General features: G+C 50.3%; 1 protein-coding gene across 7 annotated transcripts in view; it reads left to right on the top strand.

The window, feature by feature from the left end:
• The first annotated feature begins 12490 nt into the window (after positions 1-12490).
• LOC119955564 (glutamate receptor ionotropic, NMDA 1) overlaps positions 12491-14217 on the top strand; it is a 221420-nt gene continuing 219693 nt past the window's right edge. For all 7 annotated transcript variants that reach the window (XM_038781881.1, XM_038781882.1, XM_038781875.1 and 4 more), the window contains exon 1: positions 12491-12623. In XM_038781881.1, coding sequence (XP_038637809.1) covers positions 12603-12623 — 21 coding nt within the window. In that variant the 5' untranslated portion in view covers positions 12491-12602. The remainder of the gene's footprint in view (positions 12624-14217) is intronic.

Below are 14217 nucleotides of genomic sequence, written 5' to 3'. Positions count from 1 at the left end.
CCAAAACCAAATCCAATGTGGCTCGCCTCTTGGTGGCCTGTCAACATATTTGTGTCAGGAAACCCTCCTGTCACACATTGTACAAAGAACGACCCATCTAATGTACTCGAACTATATCTTTTCCAGTCAATAGTTGGAAAGTTAAAGTCTCCCATAACAACTACACCTCGTTACTTTCGCTCTTTTTCCAGAATCATCTTCGCCATCCTTTCCTCTACATCCCTAAACTATTAGGTGGCCTATGAGAAAACTCCCAACAGGGTGACCTCTCCTTTCCTGTTCTAACCTCAGCCCATACTACCTCGGAAGAAGAGTCCCCATCTAGCATCCTTTCCTTCCGCCACCGTAAATCACTGTCCTTGACTAGCAGCGCCACACCTCCCCCTCTTTTGCCCCCCTTTTCTGAGCTTACTAAAACACCTAAACCCCGGAACCTGCAACAACCATTCCTGTCCCTGCTCTATCCATTTCTCTGAAATGGCCACAACATCGAAGTCCAGGTACCTACCCATGCTGGCAGTTCCCCTACCTTATTTTGTATACTCCTGGCATTGAAGTAGACACACTTCAAACAACCTACCTGAAACACTGGCACCCTCCTGCGAAGTCAAATCTGGTGCTCCTGACCTCTATACTCTCAATCTCCCGTACCCCAAAACTACAATCCAGGTTCCCATCCCTGCTGAATTAGTTTAAACCCCCCCAAGAGCACTAACAAATCGGAACTAACACTGTTCACTTCTAATCACGTGTCGCGTGAATTGATGGTCTCATCAACCAGTCACTCTGCATTTCTTTCTGTTGATGCCGAAATCTGTCCTAATGAAGCTCAACGGCTCCAATGGCAGCTTTCTAGTCGATGATGACCCTTCCCCCTACCGTTATTTTTTCCAATTGATCCTGCACCATGAATCTCCTCCAACTCTTTAGGCCAGGCTCTCACGTCTTCTGTCAAGTTTGATACCCCGCAGACATGTCCATCCGGGGGAGAACTGTTTCCCCCCCCCCCACTCTCCGCACAACCTTTCCGCTGAAATTCCCCCGAAGTTCAGGTAAAAGGTACCAAAAGGGCCTTTCAAGCAGGAGCCACCCTGTGTGAAACCACTCAGTCCATGATCGCAACTGGAGGTCCCCCGGCTTCCACGCCTATTTTGTTGCCTTTCCTCGTAGCCCTTGATTCCCCTACTGATCAAGAATCTATCTATTTCAGCCTGAAACAGACAAGAGAATACCCCCGCCCCCCCACCCCCCAGCTCTCTTTGGTAAAGACTCACAACCCTCTGAGAGGAGAAATTCCTCCTCATCTCAGTCTTAGCTGGCGCCCATTTATTCTGAGACTATGCCCTCTGGTCCGAGACTCTCCCATGGGGGTGGAGTCAAGGCCTTTACCAATGACTCCACCCCCATGGCAGCTGTATGGTTCGTACAAACTTGCCAGCCTTCACTGGAGCCTGCACACGGCATTGGAGGATGAGTGAATGTGGCGGGGATTCCATTTGGGATTGCTTGGCTCCTGTCTATCAGGCGCTGCTTCCGCTGTTTAACACATGGAGAAACTGTTCGCCTTGGTGGGGCGGCACTGAACGTAGGGGTGACAATGAAAAAAAAACATTTTGAGAATGGCTTTAACAACCATCTTAAACCGCGTTTTGGTCAATGAGCTGCAGTCACTGTTGTGACGTTGGAAATGTGGCAGACAAAATGTGCCCAACAAGATCCCACAAACAGCAACGACCAAATCGTATGTCCTTGTGATGCTGACGGAGGGATAAACATTGCCCACCGCGCCGGGGAGAATTCCCCTGTCAGAAAGTCACCCACAGATCAACAGTGCATTTTGGAGCAGTTTCTTTACACGGAGACTGCAGTAAATCTGGAACTCTCCAGGGAGTCGAACAGTGCAGACGGCATCAGTGCATTTAAAGGGAGACTTGAAGCAAACACTTTTAAAAATGTTTTTATTAAAGCATTATTAAAACAAATAAATAACCAACGGTCTCTGCCCCCCACCCTCCCTGCTGTTATCCTCCACCCACTCAGCCTCCTTTTTTAACCCAAAATTCTCCCCCCCACCCCTCCCCCTCCTGAAAGAAATCAGTAAACGGTTTCCATCTCTGGGCAAACCCCTCCACAAACTCTCCCAAGGCGAAGTTGATCTTTTCCAGCCTAAGGAATTCCGTGAGGTCACTCACCCAAACCCCCAGTTTCAGCGGCTCCGAGTCCCTCCATCCCAACAGGGTCCGTCTCCGGGCTATCGGAGAGGCAAAGGCCAAAACGCCGGCCTCTCTCACTCCCCGGACTCCCGGGTCTTCGGACACTCCAAAAATTGCCACTTCTGGACTCGGGACCACCCTCAGCACCTCAGACATCACGTCAGCCAACCTCCGCCAAAATCCTTCCAGCTTTGGACAGGCCCAAAACACGGGGACATGGTTCACGGGACCCCCTCCCGCGCACTGCCCACACCTATCCTCCACCCCCTCAAAAACCTACTCATCCTGGCCACCAACATATGTGCCCTGTGGCCTACTTTAAATTGGATGAGGCTAAGCCTAGCGCACAAAGACGATGCACTCACCCCACTCAGAGCCTCCTCCCATAACCCAGCCTCCAGCACCCTCCCCAGCCCCTCCTTCCATTTATCTTCTCCTATCGGGGCACACTCCCAGTCCATTAACTCCTTATAGATCTCCAACACCAACTCACCCTCACCAACTCCTGCTTTCGACGCCACCTTGTCCTGCAACCCCGGGTGCGGCAGGTCGGGAAAGGATGGTACCTGTTTCCTCACATAGTCCCAAACCTGCAAGTACCGGAACCCATTCCCGCTGGGCACCTCATATTCCTCTGCCAACTCCTCCAAGCTGGGAAAGCTGCCCTCCACAAACAGGTCCCAATCCCGGCCTGCCGCCACTCCCGGAACGCCATGTCCAGCCCCCCCGGAACAAACCTCTGGCTTCCACAAATTCAGGAGCCCAAACTGAGGCCCCCTCCAGCTTCAGATGCTGCTGCCACTGTCCCCACATCCTCAGGGCCACCACCACTACTGGACTTTGAAGTACCCGACCGGCGAGAACGGCAGAGGCACCGTTTTTCCAACAGTACCCCCAAAGCTAGTGCCCTTACACTACTGCCTCCATCCGCCTCCATACGCACACCACCTCCCCCACCACTCACTTCCTAACCATGGCTATGTTGTGCTGCCCGGTAATACTTCATAAAATTTTGGGAAGGCAAAGAGCATGGGCAGAGTGGGCCTGCCTCGTGCCCGATGCAGCCTAAAATTCCCCAGCTGACCCGATTCGTCCTTACACTCGCTGTCAGTGCTGGAAACAACAGCCGGACCAGTCCACAAACCCCTGCCCGAACCCAAACCTCCCCAGTACCTCCCACAGATATTCTCATTCTACCTGATCAAAGGCCTGTTCCGTGTCCATAGCGACTGCCACCTCCACATTCCGCCCCACCCCCCCCCCCCCCCTCCCTCCCGAGGGCATCAGTTATAAAATTCAACAAATGCCTAACTTTAGCCAACAGATGCCTCCCCTTAACAAACCCCACCTGGTCTTCTCCTATCACTCCTGGTACAAAGTCCTCAATCCGCGAGGCAAAGATCTTTGCCAACAATGTGGCATCTACATTCAGCAGTGATATCGGGCGGGAGGGCCCACACTGCTCCAGATCCTTATCCTTCTTCAAAGTTCAAGATGTTGAGGCTGCAATAACGTGGGGAGAGCTCCCCTTCTCCCTCACCTCATTAAATGCCCTTACCAGCAGGGGCCCCAGGTCCCCCAAAACGTTTCATAAAATCCACTGGAAAACCTCTGGACTCGGGGCCTTCCCTGCCTGCATCACCCCATGCTGTCATCACCTCCACCAGTCCAATGGGTGCTCCCAACCCCTCTACCAGGCCCTCCTCCTTGGGAAACTCGTCCAGATACGTCGCATTCCCTCCCCCCCAGCCGGGGGCTCCGCTTATAAAGCCTCCTATAAAACTCTTCAAATACCCCATTTATCCCCACCGGGTTCAATTCCACCTGGTACCGTATTTCACCTTCCAATCTCCCTCTCTGCCTCCCTGCTTCCTGAGTTGATGGGCCAGCAGCTCCTGGCCTTCTTCCCGTACTCATACACTACCCCACTGGCCCTCCACAACTGCCCCACTGCCTTCCCTGTGGACACCAACCCTATAACTGTAACATTATATTCCTGCAGTCTCTCCTTCCCTGTATACGGTATGCATTGTTTGTACAGCATGCAAGAAATAATACTTTTCGCTGTATACTAATCCATGTGACAATAATAAATCAAATCAAAACCAACCCAAACTCCATCTGGGGCTTCTGCCTCTGCTTCAATAAACTGCCTCTGGGGCCACCAAAAACCTCTGCCCGCAATAATGTTATGTACCAGCCTCTCTGCTCGCTCCTCCTCCTCTCTATGAGCCCGGATTGCTATGAACTCCCCACTACTCACTGCCTTGAGTGCCTCCGAAAGTGTGGCGACCGAGACCGCCTCTATGTCATTGAGTTCCACATATCCACATATTGGGGCAGCATGGTAGCATTGTAGATAGCACAATCGCTTCACAGCTCCAAGGTCCCAGGTTCGATTCCGGCTTGGGTCACTGTCTGTGCGGAATCTGCACGTCCTCCCCGTGTGTGCGTGGGTTTCCTCCGGGTGCTCCGGTTTCCTCCCACAATCCAAAGATGTGCAGGCTAGGTGGATTGCCCTTAGAGTCCAAAATTGCCCTTAGTGTTAGGTGGGATTACTGGGTTATGGGGATAGGGTGGAGTTGTTGACCTTGGGTAGGGTGCTCTTTCCAAGAGCCGATGCAGACTCGATGGACTGAATGGCCTCCTTCTGCACTGTAAATTCTATGATATCCCCGATTGGCAGCCCTCATCCGCTCACATAGCTCCTCATCCACTAGCAACCCTATGTCCAGCCTCCACTGCGGGCACTGGGCACCCCTCCACTGCGGGCGCTGCCACTCGCTGCCTTCTTTCGGCCAGCCAATTCTGTATCCAGACAGCCAAATTTCCCTGTGTCCCATGCCCCCCCCCCCAAACTTTCTGAATGAGCCTACCATAGGGAACCTTATCAAATGCCTTACTGAAATCCATATACACCACATCCACTGCCCGACCTTCATCAATGTGTCTCGTCACATCCTCAAAGAATTCAATGAGGCTTCTGAGGCATGACCTGCCCCTCACAAAGCCAGGCTGACTATCTTTAATCAAACTATGTTTTTCAAAATAATCATGAATCCTATCTCTCAGAATCATTTCTAATATTTTACTCACTCAAGACGTAAGACTGATGGGTCTGTAATTCCCAGGGATTCCCTATTCCCTTTCATGAACAGGGGAACAACATTCACCTCCCTCCAATCATCCGGTACTACTCCAGTGGAGAGTGAGGACACAAAGATCATCACCAACGGCACAGCAATCTCCTCCCTCGCTTCCCGTAGTAACCTTGGGTATATCCCGTCAGGCCCAGGGGACTTATCTATCCGAATGCTTTTCAAAATTTCCAGCACATCCTCCTTCTTAATATCAACCTGTGTGAGTCTATTAACCTGGTTCACACTGTTTCTCATGAGCAACAAGGTCCCTCTCTCTAGTGAATACTGAAGCAAAGTATTCATTTAGGGCCTCCACATCTCCTCAGACTCTGAGGCACAAGTTCCATCCACTACCCTGATCAGCTCTACTCTCACTCTGATCATCCTCTTATTTCTCACGTAAGTGTAGAACTCCTTGGGGTTTTCCCTAATCCTTCCCGCCAGGGCTTTTTCATGCCCCCTTCTAGCTCTCCTCAGTCCATTTTGAGTTCCTTCCTGGCTACCTTGTAACCCTCTAGAGCCGAGTCAGATCCTTGCTTCCTCAACCTTACATAAGCTTCCTTCTACCTCTTGACTAGAAGCTCCACTTCTGTTGTCTCCAAGGCTCCTTCACCTTCCCATTCCTTCCTCGTCTCAGTGGGACAAAACTAGCCAGCATCGCAGCAAGTGCTCCTTAAACAACCCCCACATTACTGTGTACATTTCCCCAAGAACAATTGTTCCCACTATTATGCTCCTCAGCTCCTGTCTAATAGCAGTATAATTTACCTCTCCCCCAATTAAATACCTTCCCATACTGTCCTGTTCCGGTCCCTCTCCATGACTATGGTAAAGGTCAAGAGTTGTGGTTACTGTCACCGAAATGGTCTCCCACCGAGACATCTGACACCTGGCCTGGTTTGCTGCCGAGCACCAAGTCAATATGCCTCCCCTCAAGTCAGCCTATCTACATATTGAGTCAGGAATCCTTCCTGTACACACCTGACAAATATTGCTCCATTCAAACCATTTGCACTAAGGAGGTTCCAGTCATATTAGGGAAGTTTAAGTCACCCATGACAACAACTTTGTTACTTCTGCACCTTTCCAAGATCTGCCACCCAATCTGTTGCTCTATCTCTCTGCTGCTATTGGGGGGTCTGTAGAAAACTCCCAATAAAGTGACTGCTCCTTTCCTGTTTCTGACTTCCAGCCATACTGACTCAGTAGACAACCCTCCTCAACTACCTCCTTTTCTGCAGCTGTGGTGCACTCCCTAATTAACAGTGCCACCTCCCCTCCTCTTTTACCTCCCCCCTATTCTTCTGAAAACATCTAAACCCCAGAACATCTAACAACCATTCCTGCCCCTGTGAAATCCACGTCTTCTGTAAAGGCCACAGCATCGTAGTTCCAAGTACTGATCCATGCTCCAAGTTCATCTCCCTTATTTCCTGACACTCTTTGCATTGAAACAGACACACCTTTAACCCATTCCACTGAGTGCAACTTTGGCCTATCAACTGTCTATCCTTCCTCATAGACTTGCTGCATACTATTTCTGCCTGTTCAACAGCTACCCTATCCTCTGATCCACAGCTCTGGTTCCATTCCCTGCCAAACTAGTTTAAAACCCTGCCAAAGAGCTCTGGCAAACTCCTCCCACCCAGGATATTGGTGCCCCTCCAGTTTAGGTGCAATCCGTCCTTCAGTAAGTAGATTATCTTTTAATAAACATTTTATTGAGGTATTTTTTGGTATTATAACAAAAACACAATAAACAATGTACATGAAACTATAAACATAGTGCAAAAGCCGTCTCCCTCCCTTACAGGGCCCACTTTTATTAACCCCCTACTCTATGCTAAACTAACCCCCGCCCTTTCTGCTGACGATTAATTTTCCGCGAAGAAGTCGACGAAACGGTTTGCCACCTCTGGGCGAATCTGAACAGTGACCCTCTCAGGGCAACTTGATTTCTCCAAACAGAGAAAGCTAGCCATGTCAGATAGCCAGGTCTCCGACTTCGGGGGCTTTGAGGTCCCTCCAAGCGAATAGTATCCATCTCTGGGCTACCAGGGAAGCAAAGGCCAGAATGTCTGCCTCTTTCTCCTCCTGGATTCCCGGGTCTTCCAACACCCCGAAAATCGCCAACTCTGGACTCAATGCCACCCTTGTTTTTAACACCGTGGACATGACATCTGCAAACCCCAGCCAAAATCCCCTAAGCTTCGGACATGTCCAGAAACATGTGGACATGGTTCGCTGGTCCTCCCTCACATTTTGCACACCTGTCTTCCAGCCCAAAGAATCTGCTCATCCGGGCGGCTGTCATGTGAGCCCGGTGAACGACCTTGAATTGGATCAGGCTGAGCCTGGCACATGTTGTGGACGTGTTGACTCTACTCAACACGTCCGCCCATAGACCATCCTCTATCTCACCTCTGACCCCATAAGTTCCTTGTAAATGTCAGAGATGCTCGCTTACTCCTACCCACCCTCTGGAAACTACCCGGTACTGAATCCCCCTTCGCGGTAGGAGGGGGAAGGTTGACACCAGTTTACGTAGGAAGTCCCGCACCTACAGATACCTGAATTTGTTTCCCCTCGCCAACCCAAACTTCTCCTCCAGCGCCCTCATACTCGGAAAGCTCCCCTCTAATAAACATATCCCCCATCCTCTCAATCCCTGCTCTCCACCATAACACCCCATCCATACTTCCCGGGCAACCGGTGATTATTACAGATTGGGGACCAGACCGATGCTCCCTCTGCTCCCACATGTCTCCATCCATTGCCCCCAGACTCTCAGGACAGCCACCACCACGGGACTGGTGGAGTAACGTGCCGTCGGAAACGCAGAGGCGCAGTTACCAACAGCCCCCAAACTGGTGGCCCTTGCATGAAGCCCCCTCCATACGCTCCCATGCCGACCCCTCCCCCACCACCCACTTCCTGATCATGGCTATATTCACCGCCCAGTAATAGTTACTAAATTTGGCAGCGCCAGCCCGCCCTCTCCCCGACTCCCGCTCAAGCATTACCTTCCTTACTCGCGGGGTCTTGCCCGTCCAACAAAGGCCAGTGATCACTTTGTTGACCTGTTTAAAAAAGGACAGCGGAATAAAGATGGGGAGACATTGAAACACGAACAGGAATCTCGGGAGGACCGTTATCTTCACCGTCAGCACCCTCCCAGCTAATGACAACAGGAGCGCGTCCCATCTCTGAAAATCGTCCTTCATTTGGCCTACTAGCTGGGCTAGATTTAATTTATGCAGCTGGTCCCATTCCCGCGCCAGTTGAATGCCTAGGTACCTAAAGCTTCCCCCCCAATCGCCTCTCCTGTCCCCTCGCCTGGACGCAAACATCCCACTCTTCCCCATGTTTAGCTTATACCCTGAAAATGGCCAAATTCCTCTAGTATCCTCATGATTTCTTCCATCCCCACTAATGGGTCCAATACATACATGCAGGCCGTCTGCATAGAGCGAGACTCTGTGCTCCACCGCCGCCCCGGACCAGCCCCTTCCAGCCCCTTGAGGCTCTCAGAGCAATTGCCAACGGCTCTATAGCTAGCCTGAACAACGGTGGGGAGAGGGGGCAGCCCTGTCCGTCCCCCGGTGCAGTCTAAAAGAGTCTGATGTTGTCCTATTTGTCCAAACACTTGCCACCAGGAGCCTGAGACAGCAACCTGACCCAGTCAATAAAACCCCCACCCGAATCCGAACCGTCCCAGTACCTCCCACAGATAATCCATTCTACCCGATCAAAAGCCTTGGTGCATCCATTGCAATCACTACCTTTACCTCCCTACCTTCCGGGGGAATCATGATCACATTATAACAACCTTCTTGCATTGGCCACAACTGCCTACCCTTAACAAATCCCATCCGATCCTCCCCAATAAAGTCTGGAACACAATCCTCAATCCTGGAGGACAACATTTGGCAGCAGTTGGTGTCCACATTCAACAGGGATATCGGCCTGTTGGACCCACACAGCCGGGTTCTTGTCCCACTTCAGAATCAGCAAAATCATGGCCTGTGACATTGTCGGGGGTAGCACCCCTCTTTCCTTTGCCTCATGAACATCCTCATCAACGCCGGCCCCAATATACCAGAGAACTTTTCATAAAACTCCACTGGGTACCCGTCCGGCCCCAATGCTTTACCCGCACTGCATGGCCTTCAGACCCTCAACTATCTCTTCCAACACGATCGTGGCCCCCAGCCCTTCTACCAACTTCCCGTTCCACCTTTGGAAAATTCAGCCCCCCCCCCCCCCAAGAAGTGCCTCATCCCCTCCGGCCCCGTAGGGGGTTCCGACCTATGGCAGCCTACTGTAGAAATCCCTAAACGCCTTATTCACCCCTGCTGAATCTCCAACTAGGTTCCATCTCCGTCATTTACTTTCCCTATCTCCCTGGCTGCCTCCCTCTTGTCTAAGCTGATGCTTCAGCATTCTGCTGGCCTTCTCTCCATACTCATAGATCGCCCCCTCGCCTTTCTCAGCTGCTCCACCACCCTCCCTGTGGTTAACAAGTCGAACTCCGCCTGTAGCCTCCGCCGTTCCCTTAAAAGCCCTGCCTCTGGGTCTCCGCTTACCTTCTATTGATCTGTAGTATCTCCTTAACCAGTCGGTCCGTCTCTGCCTGTCCACCTTCTCCCTATGGGCCCGTTATCGAGATCAGCTCCCCTCTGACCACCGCCTTCAGCGCTTCCCAGACCATCGGTGCTGAAATTTCCCCGTGTCGTTGACCGGCAGGTAGTCTGAATATATTTCCTCAGCAGCTCTCACACCCCTTCATCCGGTATCTTCCCCAGCATCTCTTTATAAACTCCACATCATCCCAATTTAGCGCCTACAACATTTACTGCACCCCCTCCCAGTTTACCACTGACCATAACTGTACCGACCTCCCACATCCAAAACCTATTCTATCCACCTCAAACACCACCCGCTTATTGATCAGGATCGCGACCCCCTCTAGTCTCTGAATCCAGCCCAGAAGGAAAGACCTGACTGACCCAGTCTTTCCTCAATCTAATCTGGTCAGTTACTCTAAGGTGAGTCTCCTGTAACATTACCACTTCCCCGAAGATGAGCGAACACACGTGCCCTCTTGACTGGCCCATTTAACCTTCGAACATTCCAGGTGATCAGCCTATTTGGGGGGCTCATTGGAAACCCCCTTCGCCGATCAGCCATCTCCTTTTTTGGGCTCGCCTCCTGTCCACCGGGCCGCCCCCAGGCAGCTTCCGCCCCCAACCTCCTCTCTGTCCTTTGGCTCAAGTCCCTCTCTCGTCAGCAGAACAGTAACTAGATTTGTAAGATCACGTACAAAATTACTATTTATTTATAACCAGAACAAATATGAAATATGCAGTTGGTTAAATGTCCTTTAACACCTGATCCCCCTTAACGGCCCCACCCTCTAATCACACCACAAAGCAGACAAACACAGAGGGGTAGGAAACGGGTGAAAAATAATAATGATTAAAGTCAAAAAAGTAAAAGTCCTTGTTTCAGATGTATTCGTCAATGTACCCTCTTCATTAGTGTGGGTTAAAGTCTCTGGATTACAGCAGGTGATGATCTTCTTTGCAGCTCAGCAGTATCGTACTCTCAGTTAGCTCACTTGACTAGACAGTTGGTTTGTGATGCAGGACAAGGCCAGCAGTGTGGGTTCTATTCCCGTCCCAGACGAGGTTATTCATGAATGCCCTGTCTTCTCAACTTTGCCCCTCACCTGAGGTGATCCTCAAGTTAAATCAGCACCAGTCAGCTCTCCCCCTCAAAGGGGAAAGCAGCCTGTGGTCATCTGGGACTGTGGTGGCTTTACCTTATCCCCTCACAGCTTTTCCAGGAGTGGCTGCTAACCAGCCTGTTCTGGAGAGACAGCTATCAAATTCTTGTCTCACTGACACATCAGCCTTTTTTTTTGGAGAGATAGACAGCTCTTACACTGGACTTCTGCAGAGAATTCAATGAGAGAGGGAGTTAGAGCTCCTCCATCCAAGCTTCAGAACCAAAAGCGAAACCAGAAACCCAGCCTTGTCCCTGAAAAACATCTTCGGTGAGGTCACAGCCAATCACCACTGGTTGCCGGGCAAAGCACAGCATTTCGAGCTAGATCATTAGCCGCCAGCCAAGTCAGTCAAAGCGAATCATCATGTCACTTGCTCAATCCTCTGCTCGAATTAAAGGTACAGGCCACATACAAGCCGCTTTGCCTTAAAGTCACAGGCCCATCAATCATCTATGATTCAAAATGGCAACTGCAGAAACAAAAGAAAGGGAAAAACAAGGGAGTAGATCGGAACAAACAGGAGGGCCTTTAGACCTCAGCTGGAATATTACGTACCGTTCTGGGCCACACACCATAGGAAGGATGTGAACAGATTGGAGAGAGTGCAGAAGAGGTTTACAAGAATGGTTCCAGGGGTGTGAAACTTCAGTTATGAGGCTAGATTGCGGATGTTGGGACTGTTTTCCTTGGCGAGATGAAGGCTGAGAGGAGATTTGATAGATGTTCACAAATCATGAGGGGGCTGGATAGAGTACATGGAGAAAAACGGTTCCTGCTTGTAAAAGTATGAAGAATGAGAGGCCTCGGATTTAAAATGATTTGTAAAAGAAGCAAATGTGATGTGAGAAAAAGCGTTTTCACGCAGCGAGTAGTTGGGGTCTGGAATGCGCAGCCTGGAAGTGAGGTGAAGGGAGGTTCAATCGAGCCATTCAAGAGGGCAATGGATGATTATTTGAATAGAAACAATGTGCAGGGGCACGGGGAAAAGGACGGGCAATGGAATTAAGTCATGATGCTCCTTGGAGAGCCAGTGGTGATACGATGGGCTGAATAGCCTCCTTCTGTACCATCACAATTCTGTGAACTGAGGCAATAATGGTAGAGAGACCTACACTATGGACAAGTGTAAGGGAATGAGCATTATTAATAATAGGGAGGTAAGAGAGATTGATAATCTATGAGACGATACTAAAGTGAACGCTGAAATTAGGACTGATATTCTGCCGCATGGTTGATTTGGGTGGGACGCCTCCAGGTTAATAATGCTGTGATGTTGGGGAGTCTTGCTTCCTGTGTGTTTTAACTTCATTTTATGTGGTTTATTTTTTTCCCCCCCCTCCCCAGGTGTACGCGATATTGGTGAGTCACCCACCTGGCCCCAGTGACCACCTCACCCCAACTCCCGTATCTTACACGGCTGGCTTCTACCGAATCCCCGTGATTGGCTTGACCACACGTATGTCAATATATTCTGACAAGGTAAGGAACACGCAAACAATCTGGATGGCTTGACATTTAATATTTAAGTGGAGTGGGTTTGCTGTATTTTTGGCATAATCTAGTGATCATAGAATTTACAATGCAAAAGGAGGCCATTTAGCCCATCGAGTCTGCACCAACTCTTGGAAAGAGCATCCTACTTAAGCCCACATCTCCACCCTATCCCCGTAACCCAGTAACCCCACCTCACCTTTTGGACAAGAAGGGACACTTTATCATGGCCAAACCACTTAACCTGCACATCTTTGGACTGTGGGAGGAAACGGAGCACCCGGAGGAAACCCACGCACACACGGGGAGAACATGCAGACTCCGCGCAGTCACCTTCATGGGGTGTGATGCCCAGACCTGAACACAGTCTTCCAGGTGTGGCCTAACTGGGGCTTGCATAGCAGAAGCATAAATTGTGCCTTCAGATTCTAATCCACAGGGAGTTCACTCGGAGGTTAGCTGGTTGGCAGCAGAAAGAGTTGTCTTGTCTACAACCAATCGGTGGACGGCTAACAGATTCAATCAAGATGAAATATAAACCCAGAATAAAATTACCTTCACTGAAGAAACATTTCATTAAAGAAAACACCTCACCAGCCACATTGGGCGTTAAGATGGAGGCTCAGCCATCATTATACTGAATGGTGCAGCAGGCACGAAGGGCTGAATGGCCTCCTTTTGCAGCTATTTTCTATGTTTATGAATTCATTATTATCAACGCAACTTGCCCACTTTTGCAAGCCATTCCTTAGGGCAATGCAAGTCGGTGTCCGGCCCTCACCGTCCCCTGAACTATTCTCGTAAAATATATTATGCCAACGCATCGGTGCACAATATCAGCTGAGTTAGTCCTCCAGTAGCCCACCCCATCGCTTGTCGGAAAATACTAGGTACCCAGGGCAAAATCTCATGGAGTGGCTCGGGTGATTCATATACAGAATAACAGTTAGCCAGCAGTAAGTGTAAATAAGATGGGATCCTTTGAATCGCTGCTCATCAGCCTGTGAATTTTACCGACTTGTTATCGGCACGGTAGCACAGTGGTTAGCACTGCTGCCTCACAGCTCCAGGGACCCGGGTTCAATTCCAGCCTCAGGTGACTTGGCTGTGTGGAGTTTACACTTTCTCCTGTGTCTGCGTGGGATTCCTCCGGGTGCTCCGGTTTCCTCCCACAGTCCAAATATATGCAGGTTAGGTGTGGATTGGCCAAGATCAATTGCCCCTTAGTGTCAAACAGGTTAAGTGGGGTTACTGGTTTATGGGGATAGCGTGGAGGTGTGGGCTTAAGTAGGGTGCTCTTTCAAGGGCCGGTGCAGACTCGATGGGCCGAATGGCCTCCATCTGCACTGTAAATTCTAAATTCTAAATTGTCCTTGTCAATGACACCAACATCCAGGTTTTCTTTATTCTCTCATGGGATGTAGGCCTCGCTGGGCTGGGCCAGCATTTGTTGCCCATTCCCTAATTGCCCTTGAACTGGCTTGCAAGACCATTTTCAGAGGGCAGTTAAGAGTCAACCACATTGCTGTGGTTCTGGAGTCACATGTAGGCCAGATTTCCTTCCCTAAAGACATTAGTAAAC

The sequence above is a fragment of the Scyliorhinus canicula genome, chromosome 21 (assembly GCF_902713615.1).
Source record: "Scyliorhinus canicula chromosome 21, sScyCan1.1, whole genome shotgun sequence".
Lineage (NCBI taxonomy): Eukaryota > Metazoa > Chordata > Chondrichthyes > Carcharhiniformes > Scyliorhinidae > Scyliorhinus > Scyliorhinus canicula.
This window is presented reverse-complemented; position numbering and strand designations above follow the sequence as displayed.